The sequence below is a fragment of the Cervus canadensis genome, chromosome 15, assembly GCF_019320065.1.
Source record: "Cervus canadensis isolate Bull #8, Minnesota chromosome 15, ASM1932006v1, whole genome shotgun sequence".
NCBI classification, from domain to species: Eukaryota; Metazoa; Chordata; class Mammalia; order Artiodactyla; family Cervidae; genus Cervus; species Cervus canadensis.
Window position 1 is genome coordinate 59,682,097 of NC_057400.1, and position 21,372 is coordinate 59,703,468.

At 38.9% G+C, this 21,372-nt stretch overlaps 1 protein-coding gene across 2 annotated transcripts in view; it reads left to right on the forward strand.

Annotated features, from left to right (window-relative positions):
• Positions 1-21,372, forward strand: part of ITGA4 (integrin subunit alpha 4) — a 109,159-nt gene that overhangs the window by 66,733 nt on the left and 21,054 nt on the right. Inside the window, exons 18-25 of one of the 2 annotated variants that reach the window (XM_043487441.1) lie at positions 5,996-6,146; positions 7,679-7,774; positions 8,442-8,521; positions 9,155-9,244; positions 11,214-11,304; positions 16,526-16,633; positions 17,396-17,521; positions 18,217-18,365. In XM_043487441.1, the coding sequence (XP_043343376.1) occupies positions 5,996-6,146; positions 7,679-7,774; positions 8,442-8,521; positions 9,155-9,244; positions 11,214-11,304; positions 16,526-16,633; positions 17,396-17,521; positions 18,217-18,348 (874 nt within the window). In that variant the 3' untranslated portion in view covers positions 18,349-18,365. Of the gene's footprint in view, positions 1-5,995; positions 6,147-7,678; positions 7,775-8,441; positions 8,522-9,154; positions 9,245-11,213; positions 11,305-16,525; positions 16,634-17,395; positions 17,522-18,216; positions 18,366-21,372 lie in introns of those variants that run through there. The other variant, XM_043487442.1, reaches the window with a different exon arrangement.

The following is a 21,372-nucleotide window of genomic DNA, read 5'->3' on the forward strand; positions in this document are numbered from 1 at the left end:
AGGGGAAATATAGAGAACTCATGGATGGCCAGAGTAAAAACTGAGTTTGTAAATGGAAAGTGAGGGCTCTGAGGATGGGTTTGGGACCTCGTGAAGGGAACGGGAAAAGATTCAAAGTAACTGTAATAAATGGGCTGGAGGGTCAACCAGGAATGAGTAAAAAGGTTGACAAACAGTGTTGAGTGCCCTGCTGGGGTGGGGTGACATATGGCGGAGAATAAATTAATTCTTTTCACTTAGGCAATGCCAGGATAGCCTTGAGCATCCACAGTTGAGGGCCAAGAAGCCCTAACCGATTTGATTGATAATTGAACTCTATACTTAAATTATCCAGATTGGCTGCTTAGATTGTCCTCAAACAGCAACCACTAACTACTTCATAATTCAGCATGTAATTGTGGTGCCTTTGTTGAAATATTAGATGAATAATTTATAACCTTCCCATTCATGTATTTTCTTCCTAAAATGCCTAGTCTTCCTGGTACTTTTGCTGTCATGAGCCTTTGATAAGAAGAATAATTTTGTGTGGTAAAGATTATCTAAGATATAATTAAGTGGTGTTTTCATCTCTTTAAATCAGACACCCTCACTGTCACATTATCATCTTTCATTGCAATCCCTCAGGTCCATGAAAAAAAAAAAATGTTGAAATTTATAGGAACTTATGAAGAAGGCTAATTTCCTGAAGAATTAAAACATATCTTCCTGAATTAAGATATTAATCATTAATTTAATTATCAGTTTTTCTTCATATTTCTCACAATAAGAAGTTACTTCCTTACTTTGCATTTTAACTTGAAATAATAATGTTTCTTATTATAGTCAAAATATGAAGTCCATTATGATTGTATGGTAAGACACTGTTTCTCAAGATGTGGTCTGAGAGTCACCTTCATGAGAATCAGCTGGGATGCTTGATAGAAATGCAGGCTCCTAGACCCTGACCATCCAAATCAGTACCCATGGGGACCAGGCCAGGGATATTCATTATTAAGAAGGCTATCAGTGGTTCTTATCAAACTAAAATCTAAGAATCTAAGAATTGTTGTGGTTTAGAGTTTAAACTTAAAGTCAGGCTAACCTGGTTCAAGTTTATCTATGGTTTACTAGCTGAATAACCTTTTTAGAGAAGACTTTCAACCTCTGCACACTTCCTTCCTCATCGATAAGAAAGTAAAATAGTACCTACTCTGTAAGGTTGTTTTAAAAATAAAATGCAGTGATGCAGACCAGTACCTTACCTAGCACAAAGCCTAGTACACATGAAAATGTGATGTTATTATTTTTTGTAACATTATGATTGTGATATTTATAGACCATATCCCCCAAAAAGTTTCTATTTGGTAAAACAAATGAACTGTTGCCAATGAATTCTAAACATTTTCTGTGCGTGTACTGGTTTATTGTCCAGAGTTTGTTGTTTCTTTATGTCCCAAGAGTGCTGCTAACTGTGCCTAGGTCAGTGGTTTTCAGTTCTGTGAAGCCTGTGTCCTCTTGAGGCTGGCTTTAGAGGAAGGAAGTGTCTGAACAGACTTGTTATCCTGATGAACCAGACTGTGTCACATGCTTCCCCCTGAATCTCTCCTGGTTGAAGGAGCATGGAGTCATCATGATCTTAGATTAGACAAAAGTCACTCCCTGAAGCCAAACAAGGACCATAGCTTCTGCAGTATCAAGGGGACACTCGCTGTTGCTTGAATAATCCAGGGTTCAGTTAGCAGATAAGAATGGAGATCACTGTTGGATAGACTGTGTGTGTGTGCAGACACACACACACACACACGTGTGCAATTGTTCAGTCATGTCCAGCTCTTTGCGACCACACAAGACTGTAGCCTGCCAGGCTCCTCTGTCCATGGGATTCTCCAGGCAAGAATATTGGAGCGGGTTGGCATTTCCTTCTTCAGGGGATCTTCTTGACCCAGGGATCAAACCCAACTCTCCTGAGTCTCCTGCACTGCAGGTGGTTCCTCTACGCTGAGCCTCCAGGGAAGCCGGACAGTGAGCAGTGTGTGCCTGCCCTGTTCTTTTACCCCCAAAAGAGTAAGTCTAACACCACTGTCCGTTTCTACACTGCTGATATTAGGATGTCACCGAGTGTGGGGAAGAGGAACTGTATGCTTTATACACTAAACATTCTAATTACTAGTTCAGTCTTCCAGTCATATTCTTCTGCTAGCCTCCTTGGGATCTCAATGAGTTTGTCTTTGTTCCATAAAATCTTCTTAAATGTCAGGTAGCTGATATTTCCCAGTAGATGAAAATTTTCCAGTGCTTAATTTTTTCCCAAAGTCAGTAATAAAGACAAAAGAGGAGGCATGTTTACTTGGGCCTGTAGGCCCCTTCCTGCAGGTTAGTTTTTTTGTCAAATAAACGACTCATGTACATTGACATGGGTACATATTCATTCATATTATATTTTGTTCTAGCATCTTGATTAAAAACATGTTAGCTATGAAGCAGTCATTCATTTATAGAGGCAAAATGCATTTATTATATTAAGACTTAGGAAGCATTTTGCACAAAATAGAACAATAGCATTCATTCAGGAAAAACATAGAGCCTGGTGCTTAAATTCATCATTTTTCTATTTTTCCCTTATTAAGTTATGATTCTGTATGTACCCAGTATCTTGATCTGCTTAAATTACGTGGATTCTAGGCTTCTTGGTAAATTTCAAGTCTGCATTATGCATGTTTTAATGAAGAATGAACTACGATTCCCGGGAACAGCTCTGGTTCAGCCTTGTCGCACTTCCAGATGTGCGCCTGGTACTTTATTATGTCTCACATAAAAAGCTGGTGGGTCTCTTTCTGCCGGCCCCTTGTTAATGATTCAAGGTACAATAAGATATATACATATATATGTGTGTGTACATGTATATATACACAAAGAGTAGAATTGTGATCATGATAATGCAGCAGAATAGCTTAAAAATGGAAAACAGACCAGGAGCCTCGCTGCTGAAATGTGAACAGTGTGTGTTTCTCTTTAATTTGCTGTTGTCTTGGAACCTAGCTGTTTATGCAGTGCTCTCACCTTCTGTTGCTTGTCTAAGTGCCAACTTCTTTCCCAAAGGTGTTCAGTGACTAATGCTTTGGTTACAAGCCAGAATATTTTATAAATGTCTATTTCTATGCAGCTCTTCTACAAGTCTTAATTAAACTTTAATGTCAAGCTGAAGTTTACTTTTGGAGCCTCTTTGGTTCCCTCAGTTGTACTGTGGTTCTGGAGAAGTAGAGGGGTTGTGGGACAGTCGTGTTTATGCACATCTCCCCTCTGCCCTTAAACACAGAGCCACCGAGCAGATGTGTGCTAACGTAACACAAAGGTTTGTAACACAGAAATAAGCAAGTCACAGCCATCCCCTCACATGTTGGGAGAAAGAGCACACTCTCACTGAGTCAGATTCTTCTACCCTGAAATGTACCTGAGGTTTTAGAAGAGTTACTGCCTTGTTAGTTACCATACATCCTTCCAGAAATATCCAACTTCTCAGACCCAGGGGTCAGAGCTAGAAATGCTGCCTGGGAACATTTTAATTCCTTTCTCCTCAATGTCTTTACTATCAGACAAATTATAAGGTCTGGGGGATCATTTCCTCTAAGACAGCATCCGGTGCCATCTGAAATAATGAAGCTTCTGTTACTGTCAAAATAATACAGATTTCAAATATAGTAATATGTGGGGTGCTTATTGTGAAATAATTAGGCTTCTCAGTCAGACTGCTCAATGACAGAGCCAGCAAACTTTTTACATGAAGGGACAGACAGTAAATATTTTAGGCTTTGTGGGACAGAGATCTGTCTCAACTGCTCAACTCTGCTGTCAGAGTGCAAAAGTGGCTACAGATGAATGGGCATGGCTATGTTCCAATAAACCTTTATTTGCATGACCGGGCAGCCGTCCAAATTTGGCCTTCAGGCAGCAGTTTTTGAATTCCTACTCTATGGTACGTTTGCTTTTTATATAAGAATCCTGTAGGACATTTTTATTTTTTATTATTTAAACATAGTTCTTTATACTGTATTTTCTAAATGTAACTTGTTAGTAAAATTTAAACTGGTTGCCAGAATTAGCCTGACTTAGAGAATTTTTTCAGGAATTAGCCCTGGGTTAAGGGTCTGCTCATAGATAGATTGATGGACACAGCATAATTCCATGTATATGTTTACTGGAAAACTGTAGAAGCTCCAAACTGGAATTGCCAAATTCCCAATGATCGTTGAAAAGATAAATAAAATATAGCATATTTATAAAAATTAGTATGCACGCTAGTTAGAAGAAACACTTAACTCTATGCATCAATATAGATTAATCTTAAGAACAAAATTTTGAATACAGAAATGTCAGATACTGAAAGATTGCATAGTCAGTGATTCCGTTTATATGAAGTATAAAACGGAGCAAAGCCAGTCTAGACTACTAAAAGCAAGATAGTGGCTGGTGGCAGTAATTGGAAGGGGGCACAAAGGTGTTTCTTTGATGCTGGCAGAATGTTTTTCTCAGTCTGGGTGCTGCCTTCACACATGTATTCAGTTTATAAAAATGTACTGGGTGCTCCATTTAGGTTGTGTGCATTTTTCCTTATGTATGTTCTGCCTTGATAAGAAAGTTTAAAGTGGTAAAGCAATTAGGATAAGAGGGGAAGAACTTTTAGGAATTAGGTGAAATGTCTGATTTCTTAAAGATATATTATTAGAGGTATAAAAGTAGGGAGATGTGTCCAAAAAATTATAATTTTGTTTGTACAAGCTGAGGCTAATAATATTTTGCTTCTTAAAAACTGTACTCTTTCCAGTATCAATGTTCCCATCAATTTATTGGTCAGCTCAATAGTTGTGTTGTTGCTAAAACATGAGGTTGTGTGGGTGGGGTACAGAACATATGAATGTGGTAGTAGTAGATGTTTACTTTATCTTAATGAAACATTTGGAGTTTGCATTCCATCACAAAGCAGATAAGCATGGCTGTAATTTCATAGAATGTATATAGTTCATGAAATTTTAATAGTCACTTATCCAATAATTCCTCAATCTTTCAGAACTTTCTTTAGTGTTACTCAACCGTTTTTAAGGTTACTGCACTTATGTACCACACATATACTCTGAACACTAATTGTGTTGCTAGCCTTGGAGAAAACAGACCCAGAACATTTCTCCAAGAGAGCTTATTCTAGTGGTGAGAAAAACCAGACAGTCTGAACATATAGGTTTATAGGGTTGCCCAGTGTGCAGGATAGTTGGAGAGGGAGAAACCACTTTCAGTAGGGAGGATGCAATGCTGGGTGAAGGCGCTTAGCAGTGAGTACCAACTGGAAGAACTTCTGAGAACTCAACATTGACACACCAGAACTTGCACTCACCTATCCATTTGGATGTGCAACAGTGTTCTTGTTCCAATTCACAGGATGCTGAAGCATTTTTGCAGTTTTTTAAATTTAGTCCATTTATCAGTAGAGGTGACCAGTTTGCCTTAAGAAATTATTCTAATCCAGCAGATTTTAGTGGCACCCATTTGCTGGCCACAGCGGTCCCTTCCCAGGTTGTGCCCACTTCCCCCAGAACAGCCTCTATTTTGGTGGAAATAGTCTGTTCTTTTTCCTCAATTTTCCCCATGTCCCCCTATGGCTTGGGAAACAGCTAATGCAGTGTCTTTGTAAGGATAAAGAAAGAAAATGAAAAAAATCTTTTAGGAAAATATTTTGAAATAATGAGAAAAATATGTAAAATGATAGAAGCAGAAAGTTAAACAGAAAAACAGAAAGCAGGCTAGTTTAATTATAACTAAATTTTAAAACTTTTCTTGTGTAATAACTAAATTTATCTGAAACCTGGGAAATTGAGTTCTTTTTAACATAGATTTACATCTACTTGCAAGGGGTCATCTACTATGGTTATATTTCCAAGTTAATATTTTATGTTCAGGATAAATAAATGAAGAGATGGATATTTAGTTCTCAAACAAAAACTAAATAATATTACTTCATTTTTAGACCACATGAAAATAAAACTTATCTTGCTGTTGGAAGTATGAAGACATTGATGTTGAACGTGTCTTTATTTAATGCTGGAGATGATGCGTATGAGACAACTCTGCATATCAAGCTCCCCACCGGTCTTTACTTCATTAAGATTTTAGATCTGGTAAATATCAAACATATTTTTGGTCATCTGATGCAAACAGCTGACTCATTGGAAAAGTCCCTGATGTTAGGAAAGACTGAGGGCAGAAGGAGAAGAGGGTGTCAGAGGCTGAGATGGCTGGATGGCATCACCAACGCAATGGACATGAACTTGGGCAAACTTCGGGAGATGGTGAGGGATGGGGAGGCCTGATGTCTGCAATCCATGGGGTCACAAAGAGTAGGACATGACTGAGTGACTGAACAAGAAGTATCAAAAACTACAATGGCATGATGATACTACATATTTTAGTTAATTTTTTAAAGAATTTAAATGGCATGAATGACATTATTAGTTTGAGGTATAAATATTTGAGGTTTGAGTCTTAATATTCACACTTAGCACTCAGGTTTCCAGTGTTGTTACTTTCTCTGTGCTCCTAAACAACATGGCAAGTTTCCTGGGACATGACTGAGATCAGGAGAGTCAACTTCCTGCTTCCAAATGCTACTATGGGACAGAAGTGACTGTCCCATTACGCAAGCAAGCTGCCAGCTGCCATTGCTTTCCTCACTGGTACATCCTCATCTGGGGCTGTGATGGTGCTCCTCACGGTTGGGGTCTGGACATGGGCAATACTGGTCTTCCATGCTGGGCTCCTAGAGATACTGCTCTGCATTGTAGGTGAACATATACTGTCTTATTCCCACAGAACTTCCAACATGCTAGAACCAGTGTTAAATTCCAAAATCCTGTCATCCAGCTTGCACACAACTTTCTCTTTTCCTGGAAGAGTTTGGAGCATCTGGAAAGCTTTTTTTTTTTTTTTCCTTTTTACCATTGTGCCTTAGTCATGAGCACTTAAATCCATCCATGAGGTATTAGTAATGTTGAATTTGAAAGAGCAATGTCTCAATCACTTTCTTCTTGGATATTTCTCTGCCTCTTAGAAAATTTACCCATCTCTCATCCAGAGACTTTCTTCACACTCACGGCCTTTAGAAAGTCTTCTGGCCTCTCACAGATATCTACTCCCCACTTCCACTGGAGCCTTGGGGGCCTACCCGCAATGGTGAGAGGAAAAACTCAGCTGCTGAGGGAACGTGCATCTATGAGATGTACCTAAGTGTATAGTTCCCCGAACAGTTGACTATATGTGTCATCGTGATTACAGTTTTTATAATTAAATACCTTTATCACATTCTCACATCCCAGACAGAAGAGGGCCAATGAAATGCAGACCTTAGGAATTCCCTGCTTAATAACTTTTCACTGAGTTAAATAGTGAACACAGAAGCATGGTTGAAAGCTGTGAGTCCAAGAATTATTCTGTGGAGAATTTATGTAAATTTTAGACTAGCTATATACTTATATACACGTTTATGTAATTTATTTTTATTCCTACTGATTTATTCCAAAATTAAATAGAAAATAGTCTTCCAAGAAAGTACATTCTCTGGGGATGACTTTCTTTTCAGAAACCATCCTTAAACATTTGTGACAGACTTCTTGTCCCCTTCTACCTAAACCAGTTGTCTCATTTTTCCTTTTAGGAAGAGAAACAAATAAACTGTGAAGTAACAGACAGCTCTGGCATAGTGAAGCTTGACTGCAGGGTTGGTTATATCTATGTAGATCATCTATCAAAGGTAAGCATTTATAGTTTTTGTTACTCACATGAATATAAAGTATTTTCTGTTTTCTGTATCTGTGCTGCATACAAATAATTTGTTATTATTACTATTATTATTTACTAAGTGAGTAGCTAAGTGAAGTTAAACCAAAACTAACTGGGTTTGAGATCTTTGAGATTTTTATATCTTTGGCAATGTTCACTGTTTAAAAAAATAAGAAAAAAAGGGGGGGGCACCTGTTTATGTCAGGATGGGCAGGTGAATGTCCCATCAGGATTCTGCTCCCCAATCTCACACTTCCAACACTCCCCCCAGCCCACCCCAGGTGATTCTATCTGCCAGGCATGTTACCTCTGCTACACAAAAAGGCGTTTCTGGCAAGAGTCCACACTCAAGTTGTTAAAGCATCTCGAATTTTGTCGTTCTGGACCTGCCTCTCTGCACTCAGAGGAGGCTTTTTCTCCGCACGTCACCATGGGAATGCTGCTGCTTTAACGTTGCCACAAACCCCCAGCTTCCCCGCAGCTCTGTCTGAGGGGTAGCCTGTGCTTCTAGAACATCATCTCAAATCTGCACTTCACAGAGTGTAAACAATAAGAAAAACTAAAATTCAGATTGTAAAAACAAAAAAGAATGTTTTTGATTATTTTTAAAATGGGCGTTCCCTGTCTGTGTTTTTCAGACAGATGTTAGCTTTCTTCTGGATGCCAGCTCACTCGGCAGAGCAGAAGAGGATCTCAACATCACAGTACACGCCGCCTGGTACTTTTCATTATGAAAAAACAACTGTGTTAGATGAACCCCTGACTTTTGGGGGAGAGAAACGAGGGTCACTTTAGGGGAACCATGGACTGTGTTCCATTATCTGCAGGAGAAAACTTCTCTTATGTGATCTGTTAAAACAAAAGACCTTCTAACCTAAAGCTTTATAGCATAGAAATAAATAGCAAAGTAGCAGTGTAGATAATGACAGCAAGTTTCTGCCAGCTCTGACGTAAACTTTTTTTACTGTTACATCTACTTTTATTCTGACTCTTCAAAAAGCATATTTTAAACCAACCTCCAAGTATATTAGGTATGCTGCTGCTAAGTCGCTTCAGTCATGGCCGACTCTGTGCGACCCCATAGACGGCAGCCCACCAGGCTCCCCCGTCCCTGGGGTTCTCCAGGCAAGAACACTGGAGTGGGTTGCCATTTCCTTCTCCAATGCAGGAAAGTGAAAAGGGAAAGTGAAGTCGCTCAGTCGTGTCCAACTCTTAGCGACCCCATGGACTGCAGCCCACCAGGCTCCTCCGTCCATGGGAAGAGTACTGGAGTGGGGTGCCTTTTAGTTCTCTCTGATGAGAATTTTCGTGCTGACTGGATTCTAAGAGTCTCTTCTGTTTGCTTCTGTAGTGAAAATGAAGGGGAAACAGGCGATGTGAAGCATAATAAGGTGACTGTAACAATACCTCTTAAGTATGAAGTCATGCTAACAGTTCATGGGTGAGTAGACATGAAAGTCTCCTGTAAAATTCTGACCTGATTTGAGTTCTGTTGCTTCTTAAATTATTGGTCAAAAACAGGTTTAAAGTTTCTTATGAAAAGAGCATGTGCTGTTTTCTCTTAACAATTACCCTCGGTGTTGCAGCCCATTGCTTAGCTGTTTGTGATTTTACTTACTCGGTAGTCATCACTGAGACCACCTTATATTAATGTCCTCATGGAGGAGATTTCTCACTGGAAGAGTCCCCCAAACCTCTGGCAGGCCACATGCAGCCTTTTTAGCTATACACTGCCGAGGCCAGGGCCCCGGAGTGCTGGCGTGCACTCTGTTTGGCTGTGCCCAGGGGCCACGGCACGTGTGAGCTTTACAGAAGTGGAAGCTTGGCCGCGTCACTCTCGTCCCAGCCCTGCACCTACGTGTGTGGCGGGTGAGCAGATACGGGAGCGCTGGCCCCCCTGCCCACTCTCTACAGCTGGCAGTTACGGAGTTCCTCCCCTACAGACCCGGGCCAGCACTCACCGCCTCCTCACAACTTTAGTAATTCTTGGAGTGGGCCCTTCTCTGATTCAGGAAGCAGATGTGAGGAGAAGGAATTTTTAAAATAGTATTGAGAAAATCTTTCATGATTTTACTGGCAATTATTAAGCCTGTTAATCTTAGTTTAAAACAGCATTCTTAAAGCAATAGATGATATGAGATATAGAATGAATAGATGGGCTTTTCTAGTTCCTCTAAATGTAAATCACCTCCAGTCATTTTTAACCACCCATAATGATGGCACACAGGCATATAAACATAAAACCATGGAACCCAGTCTCCAGTTAGATAAAACAAGCAGGGGGAAAGGGAAGCCCTTCGAAGGCAGGACTGAGGAGGAGAGAGCAGCCGATTCCATCTTTCTTGGATTTGAATGCGTATCTCGCCTCCTTGATTTTGTTACGATGAATGTGTCGTCCCGGTTTTCGATTAAACACATCTTGTTATTTTGAGCAACCAATGCTCTGCAGCTGTGAAGCTGCCTAAATCTACAACATTTGAACCTATCTCTCTGCTGTGTAAAAGAGCCTCTAACATACTACCTCATGCGTGTGTGCTAAGTCGCTTCTATCATGTCCAACTCTTTGCGACCCCATGGACTGTAACCCGCCAGGCTCCTCTGTCCATAGGGATTCTCCAGGCAAGAAGACTGGAGTGGGTTGCCATGCCCTCCTCCAGGGGATCTTCCCAACCCAGGGTTCGAACCCATGTCTCCTACAGCTCCTGTGCTGTAGGCAGATTCCTTACCGCTGAGCCACCAAAAAGCCCATATTACCTCATTAGCTGCCAAATATGCACAACTTGGGGAATTGGGATTTCCCTAGAAAAATTCCTTGAACTTCATTACCAACCATGCATATGTCTCATCTCAGGTAAAAGAGTGACAACCTTGTATTTTAACAAAAACTTGCCCTACTTATTGGTATTTGAATTGTTCTCCAGACTTGGGGTTCATTACAAATAGCCAGCAGGAATTGGTGGATGGTGAAAAGTAATTAAAAAATCTGTCAGATACATTGAAGTATAAGTGGATATTGGAGCCCAAGGGCAAAGCTAAGAACTTATCTCATATTTTTCAAGTTTGCATGAATCACTTGAGGGTTGAGAGAGAAGGAACGGTCACTAGAGTGAGCTGGCAGTGTTGGGAAGGAAGTAGAGGATATTGGTGGGAAGAGAAATTGTCACCCAAACTAGAGCCCACAGCTTTCCACTAGCGCCACCTGGGAAATTCATTACATTTTCACAAAAATTCTTATCTTAACAAGAAAGTATTCTTACCTATATCAAAAGTATTCCTTGGTACTTAGAAGCATCTGTACTCTGAATTATGTCATATTTAAGAGATACGCTATATTCAGATGATAGAGAAAGGTTTTTTAAATACCTCATCAAATAAGACAGTTAAATTAAATCTGAATTCTTTTCTGTCAGGTTTGTAAGTCCAACTTCATTTATGTATGGACCAAAGGAGGAAGATGAGTTTGAAATGTGCATGACAGAGAAAATGAACTTCACTTTCCATGTAAGATGACCGTGTTCATATTTGGTAATCATATTGTGAATACAATAAGATGACCGTGTTCATATTTGGTATTCATAATGTGAAGGAACTGTTACTGAGGCACTGCTCCAGAGGACATCCCATGCATGTGATGTCCCTCAGCCTCGGGAGGCCACAGCTGGCTGAGGGCGGGGAGAGAGCTGCTTCAGGGCGCGTGCCCTCGCTTCAGGGGTCCCTTCTCACCCATTGTCCTGTCCCTGTTCCTGAGCCCACTCTCCTTACAGTACAAGCGGGAACAGAGGTGATGTCTGAAATAGGCAAAGTTATGGGAGGAACTGAATATGCTTGCGATACATGCAGAAATCAGAATAGGTCAAGAGGAAGGCATCTTTTGGTGCCAATCGGTGAAACCTGGTCCAAGCTTTATACAAACCCTAACATTACCAAGTGAAGGTTTTACCTCTGCATCTCCACTTATGTCCACCTGGTCAGCCTTACAGGCCATTGGTATATGACTCTGTGACAAGTGATGTATCATTTAGTAAATCTTTTTAAAAGTAGAGAATATTATCATCATCCAAAAGTATTAACATACTAATATGTAAGCTATAAATTCATTAACAATTTATTGTCAAACTGAAATTTTTGTTACAGCATGGATGTTGATAATGAGCAAATAATTGGAGACAGTGTCCAAAAAATATCTTTTCAATCAAAAGCACTACTCAGACATTCTCAGAGCTATATAACAATCTATAGAATGTGAGTGAGTCTGGATTAGGTACATCATGATAATTGTAAGGCAATGCTTTTTAAAATGTGTATCAGAATCACTTGAGATGTTTATCCAAAATGCAAACTCCTGGGCCTCTGCCCCAAATCTGTGGAAGAAGGATGACCTCAAAATGCCCCTGAGTCTATACTCAAGTTATTGTATTGTTATACTAGAATACACTAGTATTGGGAAAATGTAGTCTTCTACTTTTAAGTCCCCAAGAATACTCCTGTCACAGTCCAATGGGGGTCTGTGTCCTGATAAATTGAGTTGGACTCTAGAAGGCCTATTTATTTACAAATAATTGTTAAAAAGTATTTTCTAGTTAAATTACAATGGAGTGACTGGGCCTAGAGATGCTTTTAGTCTGTAGACTTGATGAGTTGTTCAAGCATGAAGATGTTCTCGGAAGTCTAAATGTTATTAGATGAACACGAATAAAGTATATTTCAGGAGAGCTTGGTGATTTGCTGGCATCAGGAAGACCTTGTCGAAAGGTCTGTGTAGTGCTGGGCCCATGGCTGACACCTTTTACAGCTGCTCTGTGCTTCCAAGAACGGCAGTTACCACCTGTCCCAAAGCCAGGCATACTCTCTCTTAATCTATGTGTCTGCGTTCAGAATATTATTGCAAGACTTTGAGCCATGGTGTTTCATTTAGATATTATAGCACATCTCTTTCCTAACTTACTGTGTTGGTTTTATAGTTTTCAGGAGGCAGTTCAGTTCAGTTCAGTTGCTCAGTCGTGTCAGACTCTTTGCGACCGCATGGACTGTAGCACATCAGGCTTCCCTGTCCATCACCAACTCCTGGAGCTTACTCAAATTCATCACTGAGTCAGTGATGCCATCCAACCATCTCATCCTCTGTTATCCCTGTCTCCTCCTGCCTTCAATCTTTCCCAGCATCAGGGTCATTTCCAATAAGTCAGCTCTTTGCATCAGGTGGTTAGCGTATTAGACTTTTAGCTTCAGTGACATCAGTTCTTCCAATAAATATTCAGGACTGATCTCCTTTAGGATGGACTGGTTTGATCTCCTTGCAGTCCAAGGGATTCTCAAGAGTCTTCTCCAACACCACATTCAAAAGCATCAATTCTTTGGCACTCAGCTTTCTTTATAGTCCAACTCTCACATCCATACATGACTATTGGAAAAAACATAGCCTTGACTAGATGGACCTTTGTTGGCAAAGTAATGTCTCTGCTTTTTAATATGCTATCTAGGTTGGTCATAGCTTTTCTTCCAAGGAGCAAGCATCTGTTAATTTCAGGGCTACAGTCACCATCTACAGTGATTTTGGAGCCCAAGAAAATAGTCTGTCAATGTTTCCATTGTTTCCCCATCTATTTGCCATGAAGTGATGGGACCAGATGCCATGATCTTAGTTTTCTGAATGTTGAGTTTAAGCCAACTTTTTCACTCTCCTCTCTCACTTTTATCAAGAGGCTCTTTGGTTTTTTGCTTTTTGCCATAAGGGTGGTGTCATCTGCATATATGAGGTTATTGATATTTCTCCCAGCAATCTTGATTCCAGTTTGTGCTTCATCCAGCCCAGCATTTCACATGATGTACTCTGCATAGAAGTTAAATAAGCAGGGTGACAATATACAGCCTTGACGTACTCCTTTCCCGATTTGGAACCAGATTATTGTTCCATGTGCAGTTCTAACTGTTGCTTCTTGACCTGCATACAGATTTCTCAGGAGGTAGGTCAGGTGGTCTGGTATTCCCATCTCTTGAAGAATTTTCCAGGGTTTGTTGTGAGCCACACAGTCAAAGGCTTTCAGTTCAGTTCAGTCATTGAGTCATGTCCGACTCTTTATGACCCCATGAACTGCAGCATGCCAGGCCTCCCTGTCCATCACCAACTCCTGGAGTTTATACAAACTCATGTCCATTGAGTAGTGATGCCATTTAACCATCTCATCCTCTGTCGTCCCCTTCGCCTCCTGCCTTCAATATTTCCCAACATCAGTGTCATTTCAAAACAGTCAGCTCTTCACATCAGGTGGCCGAAATATTGGGAGTTTCAGTTTCAACATCAGTCCTTCCAATGAACACCCATGACTGATTTCCTTTGGGATGGACTGGTTGGATCTCCTTGCAGTCCAAAGGACTCTCAAGAGTCTTCTCCAACACCACTGTTCAAAAGCATCAATTCTTTGGCGCTAAGCTTTCTTTGTAGTCCAACTCTCACATCCATACATGACTACTGGAAAAACCATAGCCTTGACTAGATGAATCTTTGTTGATAAAGTAATGTCTCTGCTTTTTAATATGCTGTCTAGGTTGGTCACAACTTTCCTTCCAAGGAGTAAGCATCTTTTAATATCATGGCTGCAATCACCATCTGCAGTGATTTTGGAGCCCCCCAAAAATAAAGTCAGCCACTGTTTCCCCATCTATTTGCCATGAAGTGATGGGACCAGATGCCATGATCTTAGTTTTTTGAATGTTGAGCTTTAAGCCAACTTTTTCACTGTCCTCTTTCACTTTCATCAAGAGGCTCTTTAGTTCTTCACTTTCTGCCATAAGGGTGGTGTCATCTGCATATCTGAGGTTATTTATATTTCTCTTGGCAATCTTGATTCCAGCTTGTGCTTCCTCCAGCCCAGAGTTTCCCATGATGTACTCTGCATATAAGTTAAATAAGCAGGGTGACAATATACAGCCTTGACATACTCCTTTTCCTATTTGGAACCAGTCTGTTGTTCCATGTCATAGTCAATAAAGCAGATGTTTTTTCTGGAACTCTCTTGCTTTTCAATGATCCAATGGATGTTGGAAATTTGATCTCTGGTTCCTCTGCCTTTTCTAAACCTAACTTAAATATCTGGAAGTTCACAGTTCACATACTGTTGAAGCCTTGCTTGGAGAATTTTGAGAATTACTTTGCTAGCATGTGAGATGAGTGCAATTGTGTGGTAGTTTGAACATTCTTTGGTATTGCCTTTCTTTGGGATTGGAATGAAAACTGACCTTTTGGAGTCCTGTGGCCACTGCTGAGTTTTCCAAATTTGCTGGCATATTGAGGGCAGCACTTTCACAGCATCATCTTTTAGGTTTTGATATAGCTCCATTGGAATTCCATCACCTCCACTAGCTTTGTTCATAGTGATGCTTCCTAAAGCCCACTTGTCTTTGCCAGGATGTCTGGCTCTAGGCGAGTGATCACACCATCGTGGTTACCTGGGTGTTGAAGATCTTTTTCGTACAGTTCTTCTGTGTGTTCTTGCCATCTCTTCTTAATATCTTCTGCTTCTGTTAGGTCCAAACCACTTCTGTCCTTTATTGTGCCCATATTTGCTTGAAACGTTCCCTTGGTATCTTGAATTTTGTTGAGGAGATCTCTAGTCTTTCCCATTCTATTGTTTTCCTTGCATTGATCACTAAGTATTTTGGCTCAATTTTCTTCTTCAGGGTTCTGCAATCCCCAGATTTATCAATGATAATGATAAACTGTTTTATCATTTATCAAGAATTTGATATTTATATGATATTTATATATATTATCAAATAACTACAAATATATATATATTATATATGATATTTGCTATTTATATTTATCATGATCAAGAATCATATTTATCATTTATCAAGAAATATCTTCCCTTTATGCATATTATTAAAAACCTGTTTTTTCCCCCTAAACCCTAATAACTTACCCTTTTCTAATTTTCTGAGTTCTTCCGCATTATAATTACCCTGAACTTAAGTATATTTTTACTCATTGCTGATGATTATTCTCTCAGCACAGAATGACTTTATGAAAACAACATAGAATTTAGAATTAGGATACCTAGGTTTCCGTCCCACTTCTTGCCATTTTTTAACTGTCATCTTGGATACAACATTAATACCTCTTAGCATCTTCCTGCGTCTGCGAATAATAAAATGTTAGCCCACCTCATGGAGTAGTTATAAGGACAATTGGTCACGGTTTTTTAGATGAGTAATGTGCCATACCAAGGTACAGTCTTGAACAACAGTGATTTGAACTGCAATGGTCCACTTAGATGTGGATTTTTTTCAATAGTAAATTCTATAGTTTAGAACTGTTGGTTGGTTGAATCTGTGACTACAGAGAAATCATGTATACAGAGGGCTGACTATAAGTTATACTTGGAGTTTCAACTGCACTGAGGGTCAGTGACCCTAACCCCCTGAACTGTATATTATCGATGTCTTTTTCTTCAGACTATTTCTGCAATAAACCATCAGTGCAGACATTTTGTTCTAATCGCCAAAACGAAAGGGCTAGGAATAATGACTAGTTATATTATTAGCAAACATTTTAAAGTTCTGGTAGTGGATATTCTATCTCCCTTTGCTGTGCAGGTGCCAACTACAAACCTCCACCCTTATAAATGTTGCATGAAATACACGGGTTCACCTGAGAAGCTCATTGGTATCTGTACTTTTATAAAACGTGTTTTTTGAGTGTTTAAAACTTTTTGCTTATCAGGTCATCAACACCGGCCAAAGCATGGCTCCAAATATTAGTGTGGAAATAATGATACCAAATTCTTTTAGTCCCCGAACCGATAAGCTGTTCAACGTTTTGGATGTCCAGGTAAAAATGGTGTTCCTTCCTTTGTTCTAAGACATATTGCTAAAATGGAGATTTGTTACCTTACTTCAGTCACACTTAGTCTCAGCTATGAATTCGCCATGCATTTATTGTGTACACTTTGACTATTGCATTAGAACTGTGTGATTACATTGGAATCTCTACATGTGACAATAACAAAATTATGCTCTATCTTTTGGTAGATTTTTTTTATTGGATTCTCCATAAAGCTTGAGACCGATGTTGAAAAATCAGTACTTCAGCCTTTTATTATCAAATAACTACTAAGAATCAATATTCTTATGTTGATTCTATCTGAATTATTTTTACCTTCCCAGTTTTAAGACAAGCAATCAGCAAGTAAATCCACTCAGTAGATTTCAGAGGTAATCCTTAAAAATCCTACTTGAATTCCAGATTGAGATGGTAGGGCAGGCTGCTGTAACACTTTATTGTATGTCTAAAAGCTAAGGAAATGTGCAGTTTCATGCTAATGTTCAGTTTTCATACTGCCCTAATTTTTTTAAGGTTAAGGCCCTTTGATCAATTTAGGACTATATCAAGCCTCTAAAATTTTTCTGAGTTTTGTTGCATTTTTTTAACCACAAAGATTTAATCTCTCCCAAATCTGTCAAAAAATATTTTCACCTAATTTTAGAAGTATTTGATACATTTCTGAAAAGGTAAGCTTTGAAAGGTAAGTTTTAAAGCCATGTAGCTGTTTCCAATAATGGGTAAGAGTTCTCTTGCTCTCTGTCTTTATAGACTACTGCTGGAGAATGCCATTTTGAGAATTATCAAAGAAAGTGTGGATCAGACCAGCAAAAAGGCACAATGGAGACCCTTAGAGATATATTCCGATTTCTGTCAAAGACTGATAAGAGGCTCCTGGTAAGTTTTAGTATTTCAGATGTAGTTTTTGCTTTCCAACATACGGGACTGAAACACTTAAAACCAAGGACCAAGAGGTTTGAACTGTCAGTTGAGTTTAGGAGAGAAGCCAAGTCAGGTAATGTCCTTGTGTGTGAGGAATAGGCATGACTGGAGAGTTGCGATAGACCCAGGGTTAAATATATACTATATACTAGTCATTAAGTGCCCAATTCATGCCAACCAGACATTGTACCCAACCCTTTAGGGGGTTGGTCGCGATGTTGTCCTCAGCTGAACCACCTCTGGTTGCATGAAATTTCCACTCTTTTTCATTTTAGTGAATATATGAGTTGGGGGGGACAGGGAAACCCTCCAACTGATCCAAGTTTGATCACAGAACATGTAACTAAGCAAATACCCTCATTATGTGTCTTTTTCTATCCCAGAATATTTTCATAAAAATAATGAAACATATGATACAGCTCGAATACTTGTTTTTGTTCTAATTTACTGTAAATATTTGTGTTTTCTTTGAAGCAAGATAATTTTTAAGTGCCACTAATGACAGCATATCCTTAATTCCATGTTTATAGCAAGATAAATTTTTGCACATGCCAGTAATGGGAGCAGATCTTGAATTCCACATAAAATATTTTAGCCATCTTTTTTAAAATGTTGAAATTTTAACATAGCTCTTTTGTATTTTTTTAAAGTACTGCATGAAAGCTGATCCATATTGCTTAGATATCTCGTGCCATTTTGGGAAAATGGACAGTGGAAAAGAAGCCAGTGTTCACATTCAATTGGAAGGTCGGCCATCCATTTTAGAAATGGTAAGTCTATGATACAGTGACAACTTTGTGGATAAGATTTCAGACAGACCTTACAAACACAACCATCTTATACAGGTAGGATGGTAAGTAAGGAGGCATTCAACAAATTAAGAAGGCATGAATGACTGTAAAATCTGGAATGAAATTCTAAAACTGTTCCCATTTATTACTTCAAAATACACTGTCTAAATGACATGGTTTTAGTAACTAAACAGATAACGTAGGCTATAAAATAGACTATAATTTTGAGATTTTAGAAAGCATGTCCAACTGTTTATGAATGTCACTCAAATCAATGTTAACTGCCTTAACATTTCATATATCCTTAAAGTTATTTACACATTATGCTTAAAGACCTACTATTGTATATAGTATACATTTACTAAAAATTAAGACTTCCATAAAATCTAAAACATCAAAATTTAACAAAACACAAACATACAAGAACACAAACACACTTTTAAGGACATGAACTTTGAAGGCTGGAATTAAAAATTAACTAAATACACGTTAGACTTCTTCCTGGAAAGGAGTGTGCATATTTATGAGAAGTACTTTGAGATAAAATTTTCTTATCTGATCAATATGGGTAATAGATCTTTTTCAGAGTTGTTCAGATTAGATGATCTTTATAAAGCACTTAGTACATAGCACATAATAAGCCAAAGGAAATGACAGCTATCATATTCTGTTTAGAGGAGAAGTTGAAATGACCACAAGGTGGTTAAGAGGAAGACGCATCAGACAGGGAAATAGGAGCTATCCATTTTAGTTGGAAGTTATTTAAACTTTTGCAGTCTGCCTTCATACTCTCAAGGTTCATTGTTCTCACCAGTGGGCACCAGTGGCGTTTTGGACCAGATACGTCTTTGTGGTCAGGGGCTGTCCTGTGCTTGTAGGATACTTCTCAGAACAGCTGGCCTCTACCCCCTACCTACTACACTAGCACCCCCTCCCCATTCCTGCCAGCCAGAAATGTCTGCAGACATAAATGACCATCCTCCAGGGTACAGAATCATCCCTGTTGAAAAGCACTGCTCCAGATAAAGTACATAATTTATTTTTAGTTCCAAAATTCGACATGTTCTCTCCAAAATGTTAAATAACCTTTACACAGTAGTTTTAACTTTTGCAGGTCATAGACTTCTGTAAGAATTTGATCATTTATCCCAGGAATGCAAGGATTCTTTAATATCTGCAAATCAATCAATGTAATACACCACATTAACAAATTGAAAGATAAAAACCATATGATTATCTCAATAGATGCAGAGAAAGCCTTTGACAAAATTCAACACTCATTTATGATTAAAACTCTCCAAAAAGCAAGAATAGAAGGAACATACCTCAACATAATAAAAGCTATATATGACAAACCCACAGCAAGCATCACCCTCAATGGTGAAAAATTGAAGGCATTTCCCCTGAAATCAGGAACAAGACAAGGGTGCCCCACTCTCACCACTACTATTCAACATAGTGTTGAAGTTCTGGCCACAGCAATCAGAGCAGAAAAGAAGTTAAAAGGAATCCAGATAGAAAAGAAGAAGTAAAACTCTCACTGTTTGCAGATGACATGATCCTCTATATAGAAAACCCTAAGGACTCTACCAGAAAATTACTAGAGCTAATCAATGAATATAGTAAAGTTGCAGGATATAAAATTAACACACAGAAATCCCTTGCATTCCTATACACTAACAATGAGAAAACAGAAAGAGAAATTAAGGAAACAATACCATTCACATTGCAACAAAAAGAATAAAATACTTAGGAGTATATCTACCTAAAGAAACAAAAGACCTATACATAGAAAAACTATAAAAACCACTGATGAGGATTCAAAGAGGACACAAACAAGATGCGAGAAACATTACCGTGTTCATGATTGTGAAGAATCAATATTGTCAAAATGGCTATTCTACCCAAAGCAGTCTATAGATTCAATGCAATCCCTATCAAGCTACCAACGGTATTTTTCACAGAACTAGACCAAAGAATTTCACAATTTGTATGGAAATACAAAAAAACCTCGAATAGCCAAAGTAATCTTGAGAAAGAAGAATGGAACTGAGGAATCAACCTGCCTGACTTCAGACTCTACTACAAAGCCACAGTCATCAAGACAGTATGGTACTGGCACAAAGACAGAAATATAGATCAATGGAACAGAATAGAAAGCCCAGAGATAAATCCACGAACCTATGGACACCTTATCTTTGACAAAGGAGGCAAGAACATACAATGGAAAAAAGACAACCTCTTTAACAAGTGGTGCTGGGAAAAACTGGTCAACCACTTGTAAAAGAATGAAACTAGAACACTTTCTAACACCATACACAAAAATAAACTCAAAATGGATTAAAGATCTAAATGTAAGACCAGAAACTATAAAACTCCTAGAGGAGAACATAGGCAAAAACACTCTCTGACATGAATCACAGCAGGATCCTCTATGACCCACCTCTCAGAATATTGGAAATAAAAGCAAAACTAAACAAATGGGACCTAATGAAACTTAAAAGCTTTTGCACTACAAAGGAAACTGTAAGTAAGGTGAAAAGACAGCCCTCAGATTGGGAGAAAATAATAGCAAATGAAGAAACAGACAAAGGATTAATCTCAAAAATATACAAGCAACTCCTGCAGCTCAATCCCAGAAAAATAAATGACCCAATCAAAAAACGGGCCAAAGAACTAAACAGACATTTCTCCAAAGAAGACATACAGATGGCTAACAAACACATGAAAAGATGCTCAACATCACTCACCATCAGAGAAATGCAAAATCAAAACCACAATGAGGTACCATTACACACCAGTCAGGATGGCTGCTATCCAAAAGTCTACAAGCAATAAATGCTGGAGAGGGTGTGGAGAAAAGGGAACCCTCCTACACTGTTGGTGGGAATGCAAAACTAGTAACAGCCCGCTAAATGGAAAAACAGTGTGGAGATTTCTTAAAAAACTGGAAATAGAACTGCCATAGAGATATGACCCAGCAATCCCACTTTGGGCATAACACACTGAGGAAAC